The sequence below is a fragment of the Pleurodeles waltl genome, chromosome 10 (genome assembly GCF_031143425.1).
Source record: "Pleurodeles waltl isolate 20211129_DDA chromosome 10, aPleWal1.hap1.20221129, whole genome shotgun sequence".
Taxonomy (NCBI): domain Eukaryota; kingdom Metazoa; phylum Chordata; class Amphibia; order Caudata; family Salamandridae; genus Pleurodeles; species Pleurodeles waltl.
The window spans coordinates 395690153-395715446 of NC_090449.1; the positions used below are offsets into that span (position 1 = coordinate 395690153).

A 25294-nucleotide genomic window follows, 5' to 3' on the forward strand; every position below is an offset into this window, starting at 1 on the left:
TTGGGCGCCAGTTGGTGGCATAGTTCGGCTCCACATCAGCGTCATCCATACCAGAAATGAAGTGCGCGGTTCCTATAAAGGCGAGACCTCAGCAGATTGGCATCGGTTACGTTTGTGACTTTGCACGCCATGAGTGCAGAGCCACGATGAGAACTGACCACTGGTTTGGAAAAGACTAAGGCCCTGAAAAGGCTGTTCCTTATACCTGAACCATGGCTAGACAGAGTCTCTACCAGATAAGACTTTACCGAAGATAACTAACTTGTTCATCTGATAGAGACTCCTAGCCATGGATTTCTTATGTTAGAATAGATACCCACATAATACCTCCCCGGAGGTGGGTCTGCAAGCTTGATCAAACCAAAAAGTCCTGCAGGACTGAATAATTGAAGTGCCTGTCACGATGGACATGATTGTCCTGGCAGTAATTTTTGTGAACAAGTGAAGTGATGCCCACATCGCTGCCTGACAGATGTCTAGGAGCGTGCGCTAACGCAGTGGTTGCAGCCTAGGCAATGGTAGGGTGGCCAGCCATCAGGAGGCTGTTTCTTGGCCAATGAGTTGTAGAACTCAATGCACAGAAGAATCCATCATGAGTTGGTTCTTTTCTGTACAGCTTTCCCTTTTTTGCTCCCACAAATAGTCACAACCTTTGGAAGAAAGGAGGCACGCATCCAGAGAACCAGCTTGTTTAGGTAAAAGGAGGGTGCACAGAGAGCGCTTGCAGTTCGCTGACTCTCCTAGTCGATCTTATGGCCACTAAAAAGGCAGTTTTGATGGTCAATAGCTTAGGGTGGCAATTGTGCAGAGGCTCAAATGGTGCACACACGAGAAAGGTTACAACCAGGTTGAGGTCCCACTGAGGCATGATGTGGGTGTAGGTGGGAACATATGTTGCAGGCCTTTAAGGAACCTAGCAAAAACAGGTGGCTTAAAAAGAGGAGGATAGTCTGGAAACTGCAGGAATGCCAAAATGATGGACAGGTAATCCTTCAGTGTTCCCAAAGCAGAGCCTTGCTTGGCCAAACACAATGCAAACAAGAGAACTCACGAGAGGGGTGTGGATAGTGGGTCTACATTGTTGGAAGTATACCATGACACACATTCCTTTTAACAGCAGAGGTATACTGAATTTATGGAGAGACCCCTAGCTGCCAGATGAACATTACAGACTTCGGGGAGAAGGTCCAAAGCGTTCAGCTGTCGCTGCACAATCTCCACTCATGTAGGTGGAGGGTGTGCAAGTTTGGGTGCTGAACACTGTCCTGTTGCCATGACTGTAGACCGTCCCGAAGAGGCAGCTTGACTGGAGGACCAATGGTAATGCACAACAGCTCGGGATACCAGCCTCTCTGTGCCCAGTCCGGAGTCACAAGAATGATTTGGGTTTGGTCGTTCCTGGTCTTATTGAAAACTCTGGGGTGGAGTCATATTGGCGGAAAGGCGTTCAGGAGGCAGGACTTCACTCGAGACGAAAAGCGTCTACCAGGCAAGAGTCCCCTTTAGATACGCATGCACGCAGGACAGCATTGCACATTCTCAGCTGTGGCGAACAGACCTAACCAAGGCTCTCCCCACTGCTGAAAGATACCTTGCACCACCTCTGGCAAATGCCCTGATGTTACAGCCATGTCCAGAAGCACAGAGCCTCTTGCCACAGGGTCCACCACCCCACTACGCCCTGTTTGTTGCAGTAGCACATGGCGGTTGTGTTGTCTGTGAATACCTGCACCAGCCTTCCCTTAAACAAAGGAAGAAAGGCTTTTAACCTCATGCAACTCCCCCAAAGCTCCAACCGGTTTATGTGAAGCTCGGACTCTCCACCCTGCTGATTGCCACCCCAGTCCAGGAGTGATGTATCTGTCACCACCGTTAGGTCTGGTTGGGGAAGGGAGAGGAGTCTGTACTGATTCAATCAAAGTTTGTTAGCCACCACTGCAGGTTTTTTGTTTGTTTTTTTCCCCAAAAATATCCTTTTATTGTATTTTACGAACAAAGAAATAACAAGTAAGTAAAGAAGAACAGCAAAAGCCGCTTTTATAGTGATTCAACAGTAAGTTACCAGCGAGTCATTACCCTATATGGCGCTTCTCGTTGGGGGATGGCAAGGTAAGCACTGCGAGGTCTCGCATGTCTGGGAAGCCATGCCAAGTCCCAATGGGGATGACAGGCCACTTCACGATCTATGTGCAGCCATGTTTGTCACTCTCCCGCACTGCCCATTCTGAGAGAAACCGAAGATGTAACACCCAATAGTAGTTGAGGAGATTGGGATAGCCCAATTCCCCATGATCCAGAGGGAGCATCAATACTTCGTTGGAGAAACAGGGAATTGTAATTGCCAAGGCTCTACCGCTTAGGCGAACAGGAGCGGGGAGAGAAAGCAGCCCTGCCTCGTGCCTCTCTGTAAGTGGATGACCCAAGATAGCCAACTGTTGACTCGTATTCTCGCTGTGGGTGAGGTATAGGAGGGCATGATCCTGTCAATCATCACCGGTCCCTGTTCAGTCTTCCGGAAGACTGCTTTTAGGTAGGGCCAGCTGACTCTTTCAAACGCCTTCTCCGCATCTAGTGAGAGAAGGCATGCTGGGACTGTCTGGTTCCCCGAGATATGGGCTTTGGCCTGCTGTTGCTGAAGTTTGAGTGCCAGAACTTTCCCTACTTTATTACCCCCCATAATACATCTGTTTAACGTCAAGGAGGGCGTGTTCTGCTTTATTGGTGTGGTGCGTACATAGCTGGCTCGCAGATTTGGCCAGACAGCATTTAATACATCTGGATGGGGTGGTGTGATCCTGGCATTCCAGTTCCCTTAATTTCCTTGGCTAAGTTTGTCTCTACTAGCCTAGCCTCCCTCCTCTGGCGGTAGAGATAGAGGTGACCTCTCCTCTGAGGGTGGCCTTGAACCCATCCTAGAGAGCGTGGGATGTTATTTCTGGGTTTGTGTTAAGATCAAAGTAGTTTATCGTGGTGCGAATTCCAGCCATGTCAACTGGATACCTCAGGAGGGACGGGTGCATGTGTCCACTAGGAAGTTTGGTCACCCCACCCATCCAGCCGCTCCAGGTCAGTTCTACATGAGCATGGTCAGAGACTGAAATATCTGAGATGAGGGTAGATTCTTGGTTGGGTAGCAGGGAGTATGAAAGAAAAAGGTAATCTATGTGTGAATATGATTGATGGACGTCAGAGAAAAATGAATAGTCCTTTGTCACTGGGTGGTGGTCCCGCCATGCATCTATTAACCCCAGGTCAGTTATATCCCTTTTGAATGCTGCTGAAATGGCTCCTGTCCCCCTGCAAGTGGGTGCACTACTATCAAGTGTCTGGTCCCACACAAGGTTGAAATCCCCTCCTAGAATTGTCTCCCTCCTCTCCAGTTAACTGTTCCTTTATTAAAGAACGAAAGTAAGTGTCCTGCGCCTGGTTGGGGGCATATACCTTAAGGGGTGTGAGTGAGCGGAACCAACGTTGTCTCCTGAATTTAAGGAAGCAACCTTTTTCATCGCAAACAATGCGTGTGGGCTTAGCACAGAACAAAGTTTTATAGAAGATAGACACTCCCGCAGTTTTGGAGGTGGCGGGGGCCAGAATCTAATGGGTTACCTAGGGTGTGCCATACGTTGGGTGTTTTGATGAAGGAGGTGCGTTTCCTGTAGAAAGACTGCATCAGCATCCTGCTGAAGGAGATATCCCCAGATCTGCTTATGTTTGTTAGGAGAGTTGACCCCTCGTAAATTGAGTGTGAGGAGTTTAATCAGAGTCGTAACAGCCATGGGAAAGAAGCGGCAGTGGTATTGCAGGGCCCAGAAACATGGGATGTCTGTGGTGTGCATGCAGCGGGGAAGGGGGTTTTGTGCATAAAGTAGGGTCTTGTTGTACGGTAGATGTTGCGCAAGTATTTAGTAGAGCAGGATGGGGGAGGAGTCATATGCTCATGGGATCCTGTGCAGTAGTCAAAAGGCAATGCATAGTGAAAACAACATTAAAATTAGGCCAACGAGGCCTAAACAGTGCACCCAGAAATGTGTGGGGCCGGCGTATGACAGTTGGTGATGCAGACCCCCTCTGTATGGCTCCCTTAGTCAAGAGAGCCTGCACTTCTTAATGAAGAAAGGAGATCTGGTCTTCCGTCAGCTGATTGTAAGTGGGTGCAACGGGTGGAGGAGGTGACACAAAGGGGAGGAGGCAGCCCACTTGGACTACCCAACAGTCTGATATTACTGACCACCAGTGAGGGAGGTGATGGCGTATCCTGCCTCTCTCTTGGTGCCTGTGATGGTCTGAGGGCAGACTAAAGAGGCTATGAGGTAGCGGCTGCCAGGCTGAGGTGGGCGGGGGTGACTGAGTGACCAGACCGCTGGCCACCTGCCCCACATGCTCTCTGGGACCCATGCCCTTGGCCGCAAAAAGGTTGGGAGGCTTGGTGGCTGGGAGGGTATGGGTATGGTTAGAGAAACCATGAAAGAGGGGAAGGCAGATTGGGGTTGACAAGGGGCCATAGAAAAGCCGAAGGACCTAGCAGTAGCCCTGGGGTCCTTGAAGCTCTACAGAACTGAATCCACCTCATCTCCAAAGAGACGCAAGAGAGGGATCCTTGGGGCCTGACTGGCATCGAGGGTGAAACTGCTGACATGGTCCCAGTAAGGGGCCTCCCAAAGATGAGGCACTTGGCCTCATAAAATTCCTTAAGCTAGGCAGGGGTAGCTCCAGCTCTGGGACAATCAGGGAAGCACAGAGCCGTCGCAGGGTCAGGTCCCATTGACCTGTGGGGCCTGGAGTGCTGATGCGCTCTCAACTCGCCGGATGACTTCACAGGATGTGGGAAGGTCAAAGAGTGTTTGACTGGGCCTAGCGCACACAACAGGCAAGTATCAAACCAAAATCAGTGGTAAGTCTTGCAGGCGACTCTCATTGACCCTGGTTTGATTTGTGCTTGCCGGGGCCAAGTCACACAAGTGGGGTAGCATTTATATCGGGAAAAGTGAGGGAACACTGGTTGGTAGAAATTTTGTGGATTCTCATTAATTCCAGATGTTTATGTCACGGAAATGCAAGGTATATGTGCAATCTCTGGCAGTTTGAGGTTTGAAGGGCACTCTGGTGAGGAAATCTTTATGAGATCCTCACAAGGCATTCCACCCTGGACTCCCCCAGATGTCTAGTTTTCAGACATGTCTGGGTTTGGTAGGTTTCTCCAGGTGCAGCTGACCCAAGCCCAAAATGTACAGCCGTTCAGCATCGATGTAGGATAATATTGGGACTTATCCCAACTCGGCTTAGCCATAAGTATTAAAAAAAAAAAAAAAAAATCCAAAGTCAAAATTTACCTTCTTGCCAAAAAGTTGTAGATGCCTTATTCCTGGGGGGGGGGGCAGAAAGACTATTGGGGTCATATTGGAGTTGGATGCTAGGCACATTAGGTGGGAAGACAACCCCACACCTTGCAGCAAAAAATAAATTCCATAGTGTCTAGTGGGCTTTCTGCTCCTCCCACCAGGCAGATTGGAAGTAAAGACCTCTTATCTGCCCCATGGGGTAGGCAAAAATATTGTTGCAGGTCATTTGAGGGGTGGGTTAGGCCTAATGCCTAGGTGGCTGCCCCAACCCATTTCTCCACAAAAATAATCCCTGGTGTCTAGTGGGCTTTCTGCAATGGTGGATTGGAGGGCCACCCCCACCCATTATGCAAAAAAAAAAAAAAAAACCTTGATGTCTAGTGGGCTGTGTGCCCCCCACCCCTGGGGGCAGATTGGAGACAAGAATGTCCAATCTTCCCCCAAGTGAGGGCTGAAAGACATTTGGGCCTGGTCGGGGGGGGGCTAGCCCATTGCCAGGGGGCACGCTCCCCCCCCTAAATATAATCCCTGGTGATCTAGTGGGCTTTCTGCACACTGCTGGTGGGCAGATTGGAGGAAAACACCTCCTCCCTGACCTGACAGGGGTACAGAAAAACTGCTGGGGGTTATATGAGTGGGTGATGGCTAGGCTGATGACTGGGAGGGATGCTCCTTCTCATTCTGCCTTTAAAAATAAGTCCTTGATATCTAGTGGCCTTTCTGCCCCCCAGTGAGGGACAGAAAGACTTTTGGGCCCAGTAGATGGGGGAGTGTCACGGTGTGCTGAAGCCATCCTCAGCACCTGAGCAATGGTGCTGAGGAAGGCTCCAGTGCATCCATAGCACTGAAGAGGTTTACATTGTTTTTCTTAACTTGTTTGATTTGTGTACCCACTTTGCATAATTTCATCAGGGTAATAAATAAGCTATATAAAGTCACTTCTTATGTCACTGGATTGAAAAGTCTGTCCATATTGTGCACGCACTATGTGTTAGACGTCCATTCTAGACCTATTGCCCCTTAGGGCTAGACCATGGGGAAAAACATGTTGCATAGGTTAACGATGTTGCTGCTATATCTCACCTGTGCCTCTAACCATGTCTTCCTTTCAGGAGTCGATGCAGTGGAATTTTACATGAGTCTGTAGGAAGGAAGGGTAGTGTGTGTATATATAGTAAGAATGGGATACTCTTTAATAACTGTGGTATTCATATTAAACTTCAAGTCCTACCCATTATTTCACAGTGATTATCCACCACTCCCTCTGCATCTTTGTTGATTTTCATCCTGGAGGTGGTGAGACTAAATTGAGGTTATACCCTGTGCATGGATGTGGGTCACAGTACTCAGCAACCTCTCTTATTAGTGATCCATCATTTTATCTTACATCCTCCTAAAGGACAGTATACTTCTGCACCTGGTGAACAGCCTGAGGTTCCAAGAGTAGCAGTTACTATGAGTGATAATTTGTTCTATTTGTGTAATTCATGTACAAACTTTGTAGAGCTGCAGTTTTACATTTGCAGTTATTTGTGTGAATTGTTAGCAGGGTTGGTCTACCACATATAGTAAAAGTATTAAGTGGGATCAGAGTATTTGGATCACACATTGGTGGATGTTTTAGGTTAGGATAGAACGCTTTTGCACAGGTGCAAGATGGTGGCTGAAATTAGCCGCATAGGTGTGATTACCATAGAGAGAACAGTGTTTGAGAGAGAATATTAATTTTGCAATATCAAATTTACTGTAAATTGTGCAAATTTGGATTGTGGCACTTCATAGCTTTAACAGTGAGAGATGTGTAAGTACAAAACCAAATGCCACTTTAGTTCCAAAAGGTGTATGTTAAAAGTTATCATGAGAAGCTTTTGACGGGTCAGAGGGTTTTGCAGTTCATTGGACTCCTCATAATTCTCAAACCTTCATGCTTACCGCATCTTTTCAGATGGGTATATCTAATGCTCTTAAATCATAATTATTTTTTCTCTTTTTTCCAAGCTACCAAAGCTGCTCGAGTGACAGAGGTGAGGGAGGAAGCCCGGAAGACCAGCAGCCATGTATATCGCAAATGCACCAAGACAGCCCAGAAGGACCATGCTACTGTTGGATCACAGGATCACTTTGTCCCACAGGAGTGTTCTAGAGGATCTACATCTTCTCCATTCCGCGTCAGAGAAGAGGGCATTAGTGACTCAAACAGATTTATTTTTAAATCGTCCGAGGGCTCTTTTTGCTTTAATTTCTTTTAGAATATTAATTTTATATGAAGTGGAGTAACATGAAGCAATATCACATTGGGAGAAAATGATCCGATCCGATCTACAACAAATAGCTATTGCATGTCAGCCTTGCCAAACTTAGCTTGCCTATGACTTGCTGGTCTTCACTGGCCATGAGAGGAACTTTGGTTTCTCCAGCAGCAATGGATTTTTAAATTTGCTTACGATGGTCACAAAGATGTTGCTTCTTCACAGGTTTGTGATAGACTAGCACGGAGATCCAGGTGCCTTAGATTTTGAGATTCAACATAGAATCCTAAACTTCAATCATAATGTCTTGGTTACTGGAGTTTATAAAGTTAGATTGCCTTGTGACTATATGGCCTTTTGTCTCCTAGGTTAAAGTAGATTGAGCACCAGTATGCCTTCCAAGTTCCTGATGACCATATAGGTACATTGCTGCAGTCTACCATAGATTGATTGCTGACCTCAGATACACTAACGGTTGTTGATAATAAGGCCTAAGTACTCATCTGTGCTGAAGTACAGTACCACTTTTTAACTCCAGTGGAGGGAACCCATCTTTGGTAACACACTTCAATTCTTACTTGCAGATACAGACACTGCCAATACTAACCCATGTAAGCCCACGTTAAACTAGCACTGTAACAATAACAGCTCTGGCAGTTCACCTATAATTTGATCTGCAACAGTCCCTTCTAGTCAGTCTCTGGACTATTTTGGTAGCTGTGTTAATACATCTACTTTATGATCTTAAAACATGCAATATCCTATGCTTTCCCAGTAACGGCATAGGAAATGGTTCTTTCCGTACATATCAACCTTGCCCTGCTGTACTATTAAGAAAATCATTTTAGCAACTCCGCTAATTCACCTCTTTCCAGATGGGCAGAACTCCCTCAGTAGGTGAGCTCAACTCAATTGTCGAGCTATGTGGCCCCCAAAAGGAATTTTGACACTGGTTTGTTTATGTATTTGATGTCTGAATATCAAAGAGATCATGCAGAATTAATTTTTACTGTTTATAAGATATGGACATTATCTTCACAATGTTTCCAATTTATCATCGCACAATGTGGATTTTTGACCCTTTACTGCACTTCAGAATTTATGGTTATATTGTACAGGTGATGGCTTATGATGTTAAATGTGGAGTGCTTTCAGGAAAACTTGCAATACTTTTCCACAAATATAAAGAAAGATATTAAAGTGAAGGTTCTTTTTGTCTAGAGACAGAGTCCAAATGATCATACTTTCACTGGTATCTTAGTAATATGCAATCTTCTCTCATGTCCTGCCAAATAAGATCTCCATACAATTCTCAGACGACAAAGCAATCATTCCCTCTTTGCCTCCTTGCACTATAGGTAATCCATTTCAGTGTCATGTCAGGTCAAGAAAAAGTCAAGTGTTTATAATCAACCTTCCATTTGCCCCTAATGCTGAAAAACTTAATTCATCCAACTTCTGCTTCCCTTTTCTGTTGCCACCATCAGGAAATACCAGCCATCAAAAACTGCTGTTCTTCCTTTCTGTTTTGCCAGGTCTAGAACATGTTCAGTCACTATAAGTTCTCCCTTCCTCCTCATCCACCCCAAAGAACCCTTCATCCACCAAACATCTTCATCATCACTTTGGAAAGTCCAGAGGCTTTCTAGTCATCGTAAGTCCTTTAAGCCATTGTTTCCTGTCATCAGCTGTAGGAAACCTCCAACCATTGTTGATTAGGGAACCGACACAAGCATTCTACAGTTATGGAATGTATGAACATAACATATTATCTCTCTCTCTCTCTCTTTTTTTTTTTTTTTTTTAAACGAAATCATGCCACAGTACCCCCCATTAAAACAATTAAAAAAAAAGATTATGAATGAGACAGATACAGCCTAATGACTAAAGTTTACAATGCACAAAACAATGTTAAAAACATTAAAGCCTAAGAAGAATAAAATGCACATGTGAAATCATGAGCACTACACAATAAGCCATGTAATGTCATCATGGGCACATTTCGTACGAGTATCACAAATGTAATTATATACACTAATAATATCTGTAAGCCTGCTTGAGTTTCCATGGTACAGGATTTTCACGGGCAGACCTCAGTGGATTGTGTTGTTCCATATTTTTAAGCTTTGACATGTTGCTCTCATTTATCACTTGACTGCACAACACATTTTCTCTGATTCCAAAATCATTGACAACATCATCTCTAACTTTAACAACTTTCCCAACATTCTACCAATGGCCACTGTCTACCATAACAGCATTGCCACACACCTTCTTCACAGTGATCGGTTCACCATAACTGGCATCTCCTTTTTTAACAAATGTTTGACGTTTAATGCATACCACATCCCCAGGTTGAAAAAGTTGAACTCTGGTCGATTTTTTTTAGATCGTTTCCTGTTTTTCATTTTATTCTGTGCTTCCTTTACTCCTACCAACATTTTTCTCTGGTCCACAGGATATAATTTAGAGGTGGAACGTTTCACCTGAGAAGTTCAAATGGGGATATTTTAGTGAGCGAATGTGGGGTTTCACGATAAAACCACAGCATAAACTTCACCGCCTCTCCCACATCATACCTGGTATCCTTAGACCACTTAATACATTCCACCACCACTCTGTTCATCCTTTCTACCAAACCATTGGTTTGTGGATGGTAGAGTGAGCTTTTCAGATGCTTCACACCAGATTCCTCCAGGAAAGCTTCAATTTCTTCATTTCGCGATTGACAAACTGGACTCCATTATCAGAGACTATGTGCTCCGGAAACCCTTCTCTCACAAAAATATCTCTGAGAAATTGTATAGCACTGCCAGCCGTGGGATTAGGAAACCATGCACTTCTGGCCATTTGCTGTGGTAATCCATCAAGACAAACGCATAGCATAACTAATGTGTGAGAAAATGAACAACGCCAACTTTCATCCAAGCTTTCTCAGGCACAGGTATAGGTTGTAAGGGTGATGTCACTACCTTAAACCCCTTCTCTGCTCTGCTCTGCTACACAACACACACCTACTCACCACCATTTCCACATCTCTGTCCATAGAAGGGCACCAATAATGAGCTCTCACTCGCCTCTTCGTCATAGTTGAGCCTAATGTCCTTCATGTGCATATTTAACCAACATAGGACAAATTATATCTGGGGAGACGCATTTATCATTCCTCAACACCACACCGTCTTCAATAGATAGTTCTTCACAAAGTTTGGAGTAAAGGTGAATCTCAGTACTTAAACTCCTTTCCTTGGGCCACCCATTGACTGTATACTCCTTATCTCTACCCAACACAACATCATTGCTCGCTTCTGTTTTCCACAATGTTTCAATGCAAACTGTGCTCTCATCAAGATCCACTGATGCTATAAAACCATCTTCTTTATCGTCTTCTAAATCAGTTGCATCCAACAAACAAATAGGTAACTAGACAAAAAGTCTGCTGTGATATTTTCCTCATCTGGAATATATGTTACTTGGAAATTATATTGTAACAATTTTGTAGTGAGACATGCAATGCGTGGTGTAATTGACCTTGTCCCCACTCAAAATGTTAACCAGAGGCTTATGATCAGTTTGAATTACATATTTCCTGCCTCACACATGACTCCTGAATTTCTCACTCTCCCAATAACAAGCAAACAATTCCTTCTCAATTACTGAGTAATATAGCTCGTGTTCACGTAGTACTCTTGAAGCATAACTGATGACTATTTCATCCTTTCTGGAACCTTGAGTCAGCACTGCACCCAACCCATACTTACTAGCATCCACCGTGATGATGCACATTCTCCTGGGGTCGTAAGGACTTAATGTTCTAGCATTGATCAATTCCTGTTTAATACTGTCAAATGTGTTTTGACACTTACTATCCCACACAAGAGAAACCTTGTTTTTTAGCATATTTGACAGACCTTTCATCTTGATGGCATAAAATGGAATAAATCTGGCATAATATTCGCACATCCCAATGAACGGGTGTAATTCCTCCTTGTTTCTGGTATTAGGAGAGTCTATCACAGCCTTAACCCACCCTGACTTAGGTGCTATTCCTTTGCTTGACACAGACTCCCAAAAACTCAATTTCTTTTTTCCAAAACTCACACTTCTCCTTTTTAACAATCACCCCATTTGTCTGAAAAATATTGAAAACTGATCTGATAATCTTGTTGTAGTCTTCTAAAGACTTAGCAAAATCAAGACATCGTCTTGGAATGCTAAGACACCTTTAACATTTTCCCAAAACATGTGCATAATGCGCTAAAAACCTGACGCAGCAGATGCCAACTCCACCGGCATCCTGCAAAATTGGAAAGAGCTAAACGGTGAATTGAATGCTATATAGTGCTGCGATTCTTCTTCCAAAACCACCTGGTGGTAAGCTGAAACCAGATCAATTTTAGAAAACCACTCTGCACCTTTGAGTTCCTCTAGAAGTTCACTAATCTTGGTTAGAGGATGTGAGTCCACCCAGATTTCTTTGTTAAGACTCCTCAAATCCACACACAATCGCATGTCCTCATTTTGTTTGCGAGCAACAACTAAGGGGTGAAAGCCACAAACTAGATTCAGTGGCTCTAGTACACCATTCTTTTAAAGCTTATTCAGTTCAGAATTGAGGTAATCTCTCAAACTGAATGGAACAGACCTGATTTTATGTTTCATAGGAATGGCATCTTGCTATGTTTAAAACCTACAATTTTCCCTAGTCCTTCAGTGAAGACACTGGGAAATTAATCCTCAAATGTAACCAAATTCGTGGAATCCTTCCAGTAGAACTTGTTCTCTAATACTTGGTTTCAGTATCATACAAAACAAACCTTGGTGGATCCACCCCAAGATATTCAAACCCTTAAGTGCCACATTTATTTTGCCTTGGATCTTGCGCCCTTTGAACTCTAAAATGTCTTCAATGAAACCGTCCAGTTCTGTTTTCCTTCCTTCATACAAGATAGATGCCCTGTCTGGGGGGTGCAATTTCCTGGCACCCCAGGTGTTGTGAAATAGTTTTGATGTAATCATTGTAATGCGAGCTCCTGAGTCAAATAATAAGTATAAGATTTTATCTCCCACAGCAATGTCTACATAGGGATGCACACATTCATTTTGGTCTCCGCAAACAATCTCACCTTCTGTGACTACTACAATCTTGTCCTGAAAAGCTTTAGCCATGAGTTGTTGTATTTTCATCTTCTTCATCCACTGCACTATTTATTTTTGTTTGCCTATATGTGTAGCCTGCCACACCGTAGCAAAGTGACCAATTTTCCAACACTTTGTACATGAAACATTCTTTTCCAGACAACCTCTTCCTTCCCTGTTGTGTGTGCATTACCACACCCAAAACATGTGTCAGTGCACTTAAAGAAACGGTTCTCAGATTTCTTATGCTAATTTCTGTTTCTCCCTCCTGACTTTTCTAAATTAAAATTGACATTACCATTCTTTTTTACAGCGGGACTCGCACTAAGTTCCCTCAGTGATATTTGTGCCAATTCAATACTCTTAGCAACTTTAATGACCTCTTCCAATGATGGATTACCCATGCTCAAAAGATTTTGTTGAATGTGTTTGTCTGAGCAATGACCAATAAATAAATTGATCCCTTATCAATTGGCCCTGAAAATCCCTGAATTCACATTGCGAAGACAATTTCCTAGGTGCACTAATATACGCATCAACATCCTCATTTTGGATTTGTGCACGTTAAAATAATTTATGCCTCAAAACCACTAGGTGGCATATCTGTTAGAAATTGGGTTTTTGGTTGGCAGACAGGTTACCCTCTGTCCAAGCAAGAACCCTCACTCTAGTCAGGGTAAGTCACACACAATCCAAAATATCCTGTGCCCACCCTCTGGTAGCTTGGCACGAGCAGTCAGGCTTAACTTAGAAGGCAATGTGTAAAGTATTTGTGCAATAAATCATACAATAACACAATATTTTCCAACATATCCCCCTTCCAGCCTAAAGCCAGGGTAGACTAATCAACACTCTGATGGACTTCCCTGCTTAAGGCGATAGAAAATGGACAATGGCCCACTACTGCAGGGGCACTTGCCAGTTCTACGCCTTTCTGAACTCAGTGAGGCGTCTTTGTCTATACTCTCTGGGGCCACTGATCTGGCCCATGGGAAACCCTTCTCATCACCTGAGGACCCCATCTATAAAGCTCCTAACTTTAATTTGCTTACAGATGCATCCCAGTATGCAGACAGTACCACCATGGCCAACAAAGTGATGTGGCCCATTCCATTCCTTGGGTCTGACTTCGGTCCCCAACCCAGGGAAAACTCTGCCCACAAGGACAGAAACCAACAGATGCAACTGACAGCTGTCAGTGTCATGAGCCAGGCCCCAGGCCATCCACTGCTAAGTGGAGACCCTGAGGGGGGCCGTTGGATGAGCTTCTCCTCCAGCTGGGGGGCTGGTAGGGAGCTCCCAAGGGGCTACTGAAGCATCCCAGAATGGGGGACAGTAGCCCTAGGGGCCTTGCACCCCTTCTCCATTCTCACCAGGTCAGGGGTGGGACCCTGATACTGGTCACTCAGCCCAGGGTCTGTACCCTGAGGCTGAACAGAGGACAGGGGTGAGTCCTTCCTCACCGTGCCTCCCCATCTGGGCTCACATATCCTCCTCTGGTGAGTGGTACTGCCAGACATCTGAAAGGTTAGGGCACCCTTAGGGGTCAACCCTCTCAGCTCTCCTGACACTAAGGGAAACTCATTCCTCAGAATGCAGTCAATGGGCAGTTGGGGACTAACTATGACCTGCCTCTGGGTCACTTCCCCACCCCACTCTAGGAACACCCGGGCCATGGGGCGGAAGAAATCTCCCCCCATGGCTGGAGTCACTCTACACACCTGTCCGGTGTACTGCTCTGGTGACACTAGTCTCTCAACAATCATGGTAAGACTAGCCCCTGTGTCTCTCAGAGCGGTGACTGGGACCCCACTTACTCCCACCTGGTGGAAGTGACGACTCCCACCCTCAGGGATCACCAATTTACCCTCTGAGTCCACCTCCCAACTGAAGGAGATGAAGGCATGGTCTATGACCTGCCCCTGGGGACTACTTTCCCCTGAGGCCACATGGGCCACCCCTGTAGAGGTCCCAATACTGGGTGAGTTCTTTGGGCAGACAGAGTCCCCCTTCCTGTGTCCTAGCTGGGAACACTCAAAGCAGCAGGGTTGGGAATGGGATGCTTTGGGCCACTGCCCACCAGAACCACCACCCTGTTTCTCAGATGGGGCATGGGGAACCCTTTCCTCCCACCTTACTCTGGGACTCGTCTGGGTCATCTCTAACCTCCCCCTCACTCTGTTGGAGGGAACCGGAACCACCCTTCTTGGGGTCACTCCCAGATATCTTTTTGGACATTCTGGTGCTAGCCCAGAGGTCCGCCTCCTCAGCAGGCTTCCTGGGATCAGTCAGCTTACTGTCTACTAGGTGCTGGCGCTACTCTGTAAAACAGATATTGAGCATATGCTCTCTCAGAATCAAATTATATAATCCTGTGTAATCATCTACTTTGCAGCCCCGCACCCACCCATTCAGTGCCTTACTGGAAAAGTCAAAGAAATCTACCCATGTTTGTGTGGATAGTTTGGTGCTGTCCCTGAACCTCTGACGGTATTTCTCAGGGGTCAGCCCAAACTTGGCAAGTAAAATGGCTTTCTGAAGTGGGTATGTGTTTTGATCCAGTTTGTCCAATGTGAGAAGTGTGTCCCTCCCCAAAGGCGGCACATAAACCCACATAGCTGTACCCCATTGCCCTTCAGGAACCTCATGAGCCCTTAGATAAATGGTTAGCTGCTTATGAAATTGCACTATGTCATCTCCCACCACAAAACTGGGCACCACATTTTTGGGTATACGAACCTTCTTTTCTCCAGCAGGTCCTGTCAGCACGCTGCCACCATTACTGCTGGATTCAGACTGTCTTGCCTTGATCTCCAGCTCCTTGAGACTCAGTTCATGAGCCAACAATAGTTTCTTTTCAGCCAAGGCTCTCTCAGCTGCAGCTTCAGCTCTTTCAGCTTCAATCTGTTTGGCTGCTCTTTCAGCCTCAGCTTGCTTGGCTTCTCTCTCTGCCCTTCTTTCCTCCTGTTGATCCTCAATTTTTAGTCTTGCCATTTGCAATTGGAACTCCCTCTCTTCTCTCCTTTCCTCTGCGGTCAGGCTTTGCAAAAGGACATTGCTCCCTGGTCTGGAAGGGGGCACAACTGCAGTGGTAACATCACCCACTGATAGCAACAAATCCTCTGAGGGGCCATTTTCTGTCTCCTCATCATCTTCCTCTAAATGGGCTTCAGCCAAGGGCCTCAGTGCCACTTGAAAGTCCTCCTTTTTGGAGGCCCCTTGGGTGGGTACTCTCATCACCTTGCAGAACCCTCTTAGCTGTTTGACAGTATATGTATCCAACAGGGCTAGGTCAAAATCTCCTACTTGAGACCCAGCCAGAGACATGTTGAGTGAGGATTTAGATTTAGAAAATTGTCAGGAAAAAAACGAATTTGCAAAAAAGAGATAAAAATCAAGTTTACCTTCAACTGTGGGTAGGTAGTGAAATACTTAGCTACTGTATGTCACTGCACAAATACAAGGCCTATCCTCACCGCTGATCACCAATGTTAGAAATGGGGTTTTTGGTTGGCAGTCAGGTTACCCTCTGTCCAAGCAAGAACCCTCACTCAGGGTAAGTCACACACAATCCAAATTATCCTGTGCCCACCCTCTGGTAGCTTGGCACGAGCAGTCAGGCTTAACTTAGAAAGCAATGTGTAAAGTATTTGTGCAATAAATCATACAATAACACAATATAGCACCACAAAAATACACCACAGAGTGTTAAGAAAAATATATAATATTTATCTGGATATTTGCAGGTCAAAACGTATAAAGATGCAATATGAAATTGTAGAGATATCACTGAAGAGTGATATAAAGTGTCTTAAGTCTTTAAAAAGCAAACAAAGTCTCTTTCAAGCACAAAGTACCTGGTTTAAAGTGGAAAATCTCCGCAAAGGGGCTGCAGAAGAAGAGATACGTGGAAAAATGGTGTGTGTGACGATTTCTCCCCTGCACACACGGACTTGCATCGTTATTTTTCACGCGGGGAAGTCGTACGTCGTTTTCCGGCGCGCGGACAGTCTCTTTCCGTGGTTCGCGGGATTACCAGATGTCCCGGGGTCTGTGCGTGGATTCTTCAGCTTGTTTTCTGGCTGCGCGTCGTTCCGGGAGGCTGTGCGTGTAATTTTCTTTCTCACGGCAGGCGTTGCGTCGATTTCCCCTCTGGAAGTCGTGCGGCGTTGTCCATGCGAGGCCGTGCTTCGAAGTTCCGGACGCCCCGTAGGCGTTGCAGCGTCGGCGTGCGGCGATTTTCTCGCCGCGGAGCAAGCTGTGCGTCAAACTTTTTGGCGCACGAAGAGTCCAAATGAAAAAGAGAAGTCTTTTTGGTCCTGAGACTTCAGGGAACAGGAGGCAAGCTCTATCCAAGGCCTTGGAGAGCACTTTTACAGCCAGACAAGAGTTCAGCAAGGCAGCAGGCCAACAGCAAGGCAGCAGTCCTTTGTAGAAAGCAGACAGGTGAGTCCTTTGAGCAACCAGGCAGTTCTTCTTGGTAGGATGTAGTTTCTGGTTCAGGTTTCTTCTCCAGCAAGTGTCTGATGAGGTAGGACAGAGGCCCTGTTTTATACCCAAATGTGCCTTTGAAGTGAGGGAGACTTCAAAGAGTGGCTAAGAAGTGCACCAGGTCCCCTTTCAGTTCAATCCTGTCTGCCAGGGTCCCAGTAGGGGGTGTGGCAGTCCTTTGTGTGAGAGCAGGCCCTCCACCCTCCCAGCCCAGGAAGACCCATTCATAATGCAGATGTATGCAAGTGAGGCTGAGTACCCTGTGTTTGGGGTGTGTCTGAGTGAATGCACAAGGAGCTGTCAACTAAGCCCAGCCAGACGTGGATTGTAAGGCACAGAAAGATTTAAGTGCAAAGAAATGCTCACTTTCTAAAAGTGGCATTTCTAGAATAGTAATATTAAATCCAACTTCACCAGTCAGCAGGATTTGGTATTACCATTCTGGCCATACTAATAAATATGACCTTCCTACTCCTTTCAGATCAGCAGCTACCACTTCAATACTGTGCGAGGGCAGCTCCAATGTTAGCCTATGAAGGGTGCAGGCCTCACAGTAGTGCAAACGCGAATTTAGGAGTTTTACACTACCAGGACATGTAAACTACACAGGTACATGTCCTGCCTTTCACCCACACAGAACCCTGCTCTAGGGGTTACCTAGGGCACACATTAGAGGTGACTTATATGTGGAGAAAGGGGAGGTTTAGGCTTGGCAAGTATTTTTAAATGCCAAGTCGAGGTGACAGTGAAACTGCACACACAGGCCTTGCAATGGCAGGCCTGAGACAAGGTAAGGGGCTACTTAAGTGGGTGGCACAACCAGTGCTGCAGGCCCACTAGTAGCATTTAATCTACAGGCCCTAGGCACATATAGTGCACATTACTAGGGACTTATAAGTAAATTAAATAGTCCAATCAGGTATGATCCAAGGTTACCATGTTTAAAAGGAGAGAGCATATGCACTTTAGCACTGGTTAGCAGTGATAAAGTGCGCAGAGTCTAAAAGCCAGCAAAAATGAGGTCAGAAAAAGAGAAGGAGGAAGGCAAAAAGTCTGGGGATAACCCTGCAGAAGGGCCATTTCTAACAATATCAAACCTCGTAGCTAATTTCTTAGTGCCAACTTGATAGTCATCCAATTCTTCTTCATTTTGTAGTAGATCAGGTAGGTGTGGAAAAATAGCCCAAATAATGTAGTAGCAGATATTCTTTTCTTTCCAGTCTGTAACATGATGCACCAATAGCATCAAGATATGTTTCAAAACCATTGTTTCCATGGGATAGAGGGTGTTCCTGGTGTCTCTAAAAATTGTGGTGGTGGATTCACAGCTTGCGTGGCTCACAATGTGGTTCACACTACCATCAACAATCAATGGAAGTAGTTGACTGTTCAGATGGTTTTGATGTGACAAACTGTGTCTCAAAATAGGCAACTAGTCACAAAAAGGGCTTATTTATAGAAGATGTGCATATCACCGCTTTGACACACTTCTGGGTATCATTCCTTGTTCAGTTCAACCTGTGTGTTTTCTCGTTGTCTTAAAAGTGAGTAAAATAGCAATAAATCCAAAATGATCAACACAAAATGTAAATCAAGGTGTGCACATAACCGTTGAACTGTGTGATTGCCAGACTCATGTCATTTTATTTTTGTGTCCTTTTTAAGCAGTTTCCAAAATGTTACAAAAAAAAATATTTTCTTTACTTATTCTTTATTTTATTAATGGTGTGCACATCACAGAGGAGGTGTGCGCAAACTTAATCCGTTTTACACATTTATCAGACGATGTGAAGGTTCCCTCAAACAATCCACCTAGTAGATGCTGAGTGCATCTGATGTCATGCGCATTTCAGTTTGTTTGCCAGAGTCAATCACGATCTGTTCCAAATCGCTGCCGTGCGCGTGCACTGCTGTATGCATTCACCACACTTCTAAGATGGCGCCTGTAAGCATTCACGCTGGAATTGTCTATTGTTGCAACAACGATTGGTGGGATTGTGCTTGCGCAAACTGTGAGACTGGATCCTTCAGACACAAAACAGTTAACACAATCGCAATGGCTTCCTTGCCGCACGTAGTGTGCTTTTGGCTGTGGGGCACACGTACAGGCAACTGTCGCTCTCACCTTTTTGTGGTCATGAACATATCCAGCTCACTGTGTGGGTATCTGCCAGTGGCTTCAGCTCGTCGCCAAAAATGAGATGTTACTATCTCCCTCAAAGAGTCACGGATGCTGTGGAGAAACCTTTGGTAAGACTTTATTTCTCTTTAGATCCTGGTAAGAAACCACCGCTGTGCCTTCTGTCAGACCCGCTCCAAATGACATCGTTGGAACCCCCCGAGGCAGAACACACAGCGACAGAACACCGTCACAAGCATTCTACAGTCATGGAACGTATGAACGTAACAAACTCCCGAGAGTTAACACCATTAACTCAACTTTTAGATGTAAACATGTCAGTTAAAGAGTTCCATGGATCTGGTTGAAAAAGAGGTTACTGCTTCATTGTGGCTGTTGTGTAAACATGTGTTATATTCAGTGTTAGGATGCATGCATCTAGAAAGGCACAATGAGTGTTACTATTAGGAGCTTGTGAAAGAGAATGTGAGTTGAGTGTGAAATCTGAACAACATTGTAGTAATATTCTATGTAATTTTCTCCATTCTAAAATGGCACCTGCATTTATTTATGACCACATATCGGCAACCAGTATTTTGTACTCTTCTTTTGTGTCACTGTAACTAGCCCATTATCGTAAATGGAGCTAAAATTAGCCCAAATGCTATAAAGGTTACTTCCTCTGTTAAGATGAAGAATACAAAAAAGCGATGGATGGAATGCTTAAAGCAATCAAAGCCACAAATAATTACTCAGGCCACATCCCAGTCCATCATTTTAATGTTCTGCATTTCAGACATATGCAAATCAGCTGTGGTCCCCTCTAGAAGGAACGCTACATCCCAGACGGCCAAGTCAGAGCCTCTGAACCAGACCACAAGCAACCGAAGACCAGTTTTGAACTATTTGGGTGTCTTCAGGGTGCAGCTTTGTTCCAACAGTACAGTGAGCACTGGACCCACATATGTCAATACCTGTTGCACTTGGACCTGTTCCTGTTAGAACAGTTCCAAGACTGAGTTCCATAAGGCAGGTCTCTGTTTCGAATGGTATTGTGGGTGATGAACAATAGCCTGCAATGCAGCCTTGAGTGATTGGCAGTGGCTGAGATAAATTCAGGCACTCCGTCCATCAACTTGTTATTTTTTGAAGTAGACATCCTAAGCCTTTATGTTTTTTGCAGTAGTTTCAATGTTAAATAAGAAATGTTTTCCTTGATGTAAGACAAGAAGGTATGTAAGTACACTATAAAACTTGTCCGGTCTTGTTTTACCGTGCCACAATTAGTTTTACATTTCTTAGTATTTTTGCACAAACAATCTTGAAAAACACCCAATAGGTACTAGTATTTATCTACATAATATTTAGTTTGTGCTTAAAGTAAGCATTTGGTGAAATAGACAATGTGGTACTTTTAGTGGAGAAGCCTAATTTTTCAAGAATTCACTAATAAAGTCCCTGCCCCATGCTGAAAACAGTCTGTTTGATGGCATGTGTGGCTGCAGATACACATGCTTTGCATAAGTCTGCCATCTAGTGTTGGGCACAGAGTGTTAAAAGTTGTTTTTCTTCAAAGAAGGTTTTCGAGTCACGAGATCGAGTGACTCCTCCTGTCGGTGATAGTGCGCATGCGCAGCGAGTCCTTTGTTAGATTGTTTTCTTTCCGCCATCGGGTTTGGACGTGTTTCCTCTCGCTCTGGTAGATCTCGGTTCAGTACTATCTGAACTTCTCTCTTCTTTTCTATAAACCTAAATGAAAGCTGTGGGTGGAAAATATGCTCCAGTTACTGAGGAGAGTGGCAAGGGAACATTGGGACACTTTACTGTGGGAACTGATCTCAGGTAAATGCAGGGATAGGCCCCTTACGTTAAATGATGCAGAATCCAAATCCTACAGCCTCATGAAGGATACCCTGACTGACGGCTTTGGATTAATAACTGAAGAGTATCACACAAAATTAATGGAGAGTAGAAAAAACACAAAGGCCCATTTTGGAAGTAATGGACACTAAACAGTGAAAAATCCATATAAATAAGGACACCGGAGGAATCATAGCTTCTCCTCCAACAATCAAAAGAAAATTGACTCTCCAAGAGACTTTAGAAATTGGGCCTCCACCTGCTAAAATAGTTAAACAAAAGAAGAACCCAAAAGCACCATAATAGCCTTCACCACCACATTCTCCTTTACTCCCTGCTTCTCCACCACCAGATACTCCTACACAGTTTTCTCCACAATCCCCTATGTCAACACATGGGGATGATTTATGACACTCAACAGGATATAGATCCATGGGACTTATATGATTCAGATCCCATCCCTTCTAATGATCCTGATTTATACCCTGCAAGACAATCTCCACCTGAAGATACCATTGCTTACAATCAGGTTATAGCTAGGGCAGCTGTGTATCATAAGGTGCAGTTACATACAGATCCCATTGAGGATGATTTTTATTTTATTTGATACACTAAATCTACTCATAACGAGTATCAGTGTCTTCCTATGTTCCTGTCAGAGTCACCAGATCCTCGGGGTCTGTGCACGTTCCCAACACGTCCACCACTGAACAGCTCCAAGACTCTGATAGATAAATCACAGAGACTGAGAGACTTCAAGAGGGGATTAGGAGGGGAACATCTGGGAAGGAGACCTGTAGTAAGAAAAAGGTTAGAACACACAATATGAAAATTATATCTCCTGAAATCAATACTAAACTATGATTCTAAGCCTAGTCACTCTGAAAACATGAACAATCTAAGAGTTAAGTTTAAAATGACTAAGTTTTCAAGATGGCCGGATACCTGTAGGGGAATCAAGATTAATTAAATGAAAACTTTCTTATTCAAGTACTTTCCTTTACATGAGAATCAGAAAAAAAATTCTGACTAAATTTTAAACCAGTAATATAAACCCTGTTTTGAGAATGTATACTTGGACCATACAATATTGCATCTAGAAACTCTGTCCTTCTGTGTACTCTTAAAATGTTTCAACACAAATTGTGAATATTGCACATATATATACATATACATATATATATATATATATATATATATATATACATATACATATATATATATATATATATATATATATATATATATATATATAGTAAACACCATAAAAGGTTTGTGCACCATGAATAACACAATATGGATTCAGTAAACAAATCACATAACTTGTCAACTCGAATATTACATAATAAATATCTTAGAATAGTGGCATACAATAAATAACATGAATTAAACTTGAGGATAGAATCGTGCGTCTTGCCAATTCGAGTGTTACCACGTAAAATACCAAGAAATGGTAACATACAATGAATATCAAAGTCAAATCCTCATTAATCGAATCACGCGTCTTGCCGATTCGTAAAACACAATATAAATGTCAAGGAATAACAGCTCACAAACAACAAGATCAAAGTACAATGAAACAAATCGCACTTCTTTTGCCAATTCTTAAGCCACCATGTAAATGTCAAGAAATGGTAGCGCGCAATGAACAACAAAGTTAAATGCTCATGAAACGAGTTACGCGTCTTGCCAACTCGTAAAACATCATGTAAATGTCAAGAAATAGCAGCGCGCAATGGACAACAATGTCCAAACACCATAAAACGAATCTCGCGTCTTGCCTATTTGCAAACCACCATATAAATGTCAAAAAATAGCAGCGCGCAAGTAATCTGTTATTCATTTAAGAATTAAAACCAAGAATATGAAAATTCTCAATCACGGTGTCGGGAAATGTCCAACCACCATCTTACCGCCTGGAACAAAGATCACCAATGAAGGATGAGGGCAGAAGACTGGAAGATCCAAATAGGCCGCCGGGACAGGAGCTCAGGAAGAAGCTGCTGCTCTGCACCGGGACCTCTGAATAGTGAGCACTGGGAATTGGGCTGACTCTCTTTTATAGAGTCTTGGCCCAGCCCAGAACCACACCCAGGCATGTTGCAGGGAAAGTCTGTGGAAGGCCCTGGAAAGGGGCCACACCCTAACACACTATTAAAAATGTTTTCAGTGCGCGCTCTATTGGCGACTAGAATGCAAAAACTGAGCACTCTCAAAACAACGTAATTTATGCATTGTGCTGATATGTTGTTGTTTAACCTTTTGCATTGCAAAGTTCAATCCTGAAGACTTATTTTTAATGTGCTTACAAATGCTGTTCATTTGCCATGTATTGCTGCAGGCTTTCAGAGTGTGTTAGGGTGTGGTCCCTTTCCAGGGCTTTCTAGAGACTTTCCCTGCAACATGCCTGGGTGTGGTTGTGGGCTGGGCCAAGACTCTATAAAAAGGAGCCAGCCCAGCTCCAAGTGCTCACTATTCAGTGGTCCCGGTGCAGAGCAGCAGCTACTTCCTGAGCTCCTGTCCCGGTGGCCTATTTGATCTTCCAGACATCTGACTTTCATTCTTCATTTGGAGATCCTTGTTCTGGGCGGTAAGACGGTGGTTGGGCTGGCCTCCTGACGCCGTTATCGAGAACTCTCATGTTCTTGGGCCTAATTCTTTTATGATTTGACAGAGTACTTTCCGCGTGTGAAATATGCGCTTGAGTGTTTGTGACATTTGCAGGGTGACTTGCGAATTGGCAAGACGTGCGATTCGTTTCATGATAATTTAATCTTGTTATTCATTGCATGCTACCATTTCTTGACAGTTGCATGGTGGCTTAAGAATCGGCCAGACGCGCGATTCATTTTATGGTGTTTTAACTTTGTTGTTCATTGCACACTACCATTTCTTGACATTTACATGGTGGCTTAAGAATCGGCAAAAGACGCCCAATTCGTTTCATTGTACTTTGATCTTGTTATTCATTTTGAGCTGTTATTTCTTGGCATTTACATCGTGGTTTACAAATCGGCAAGACGCACGATTCGTTTAATGATGATTTGACTTTGATATTCATTGCGTACTACCATTTCTTGGCTTTTTCTATGGTGACACTCGAATCGGCAAGACGCACGATTCTCTCCTCGAGTTTAATTCATGTTGTTTATTGTATGCCACTTTTCTAAGATATTTATCATGTAATATTCGAGTTGACAAGTTATGTGATTTGTTTTTCCTGAATCCATATTGTGTTATTCATGGTGCACAATCCTTTTATGGTGTTTACTATATATATATATATATATATATATATATATATATATATATATCTACAATATGCGCAATTTGTGTTGAAACATTTTAAGAGTACACAGAAGATCAGAGTGTCTAGAAGCAATATTGTATGGTCCTAGAATGCATTCTCAAAAAAGGATTTATATGACTGGTTTAAAATTTTGTCAGAATGTTTTTCTGATTCTCATGTAAAGGAAAGTACTTGAATAAGAAAGTTTTCATTTAATCCATCTTGATTCCCTTACAGGTATCCGGCCATCTTAAAACTTGGTCATTTTAAACTTAATTCTTAGATTGTTCATGTTTTCAGAATGACAATGCTTAGAGTCATAGTCTAGTATTGAATTCAGGAGATATAATTTTTTTCATATTGTGTGTTCTAACCTTTTTCTTACTACAGGTCTCCTTCACAGCTGTTTCCCTTCCTAATCCCCTCTTCCCCTCTTGAACTCTCTTAGCCTTTGTGATTTATCTATCAGATTCTTGGAGTTGTTCAGTGGTGGGCGTGTTGGGAACGTTCGCAGACCCCGAGGATCTGGTGACTCTGACAGAAATACAATAGTCAGTGTTGAATATGCCCTTTGATAAGCAACACCTATTTGGGCCAGAGGTTGATACCACCACAGAAAAGCTGAAAAAAGACTGATACAACTAAAACTATGGGTGCCCTTTACACTACACCTACTCGGGGAAGCTTTCATAGCCCGCAGTTTAGGGGTGGTTTAAAACCATCAACCCTAGAGCCATCCACATCCCAGCAGAAACAAGGACTACATCAGGCTCCTTCAGAGGCTCTTACAGAGGAAATAATTATAGAG

At 43.9% G+C, this 25294-nt stretch overlaps 1 protein-coding gene across 1 annotated transcript in view; it reads left to right on the forward strand.

Moving 5' to 3' along the window:
• The window catches only part of C10H8orf33 (chromosome 10 C8orf33 homolog), a 153349-nt gene extending 144539 nt beyond the window's left edge, over positions 1 to 8810 (forward strand). The window contains exon 8 of the mRNA XM_069210615.1: positions 7338 to 8810. Coding sequence (XP_069066716.1) covers positions 7338 to 7588 — 251 coding nt within the window. The 3' untranslated portion in view covers positions 7589 to 8810. The remainder of the gene's footprint in view (positions 1 to 7337) is intronic.
• Positions 8811 to 25294: the final 16484 nt, after the last annotated feature.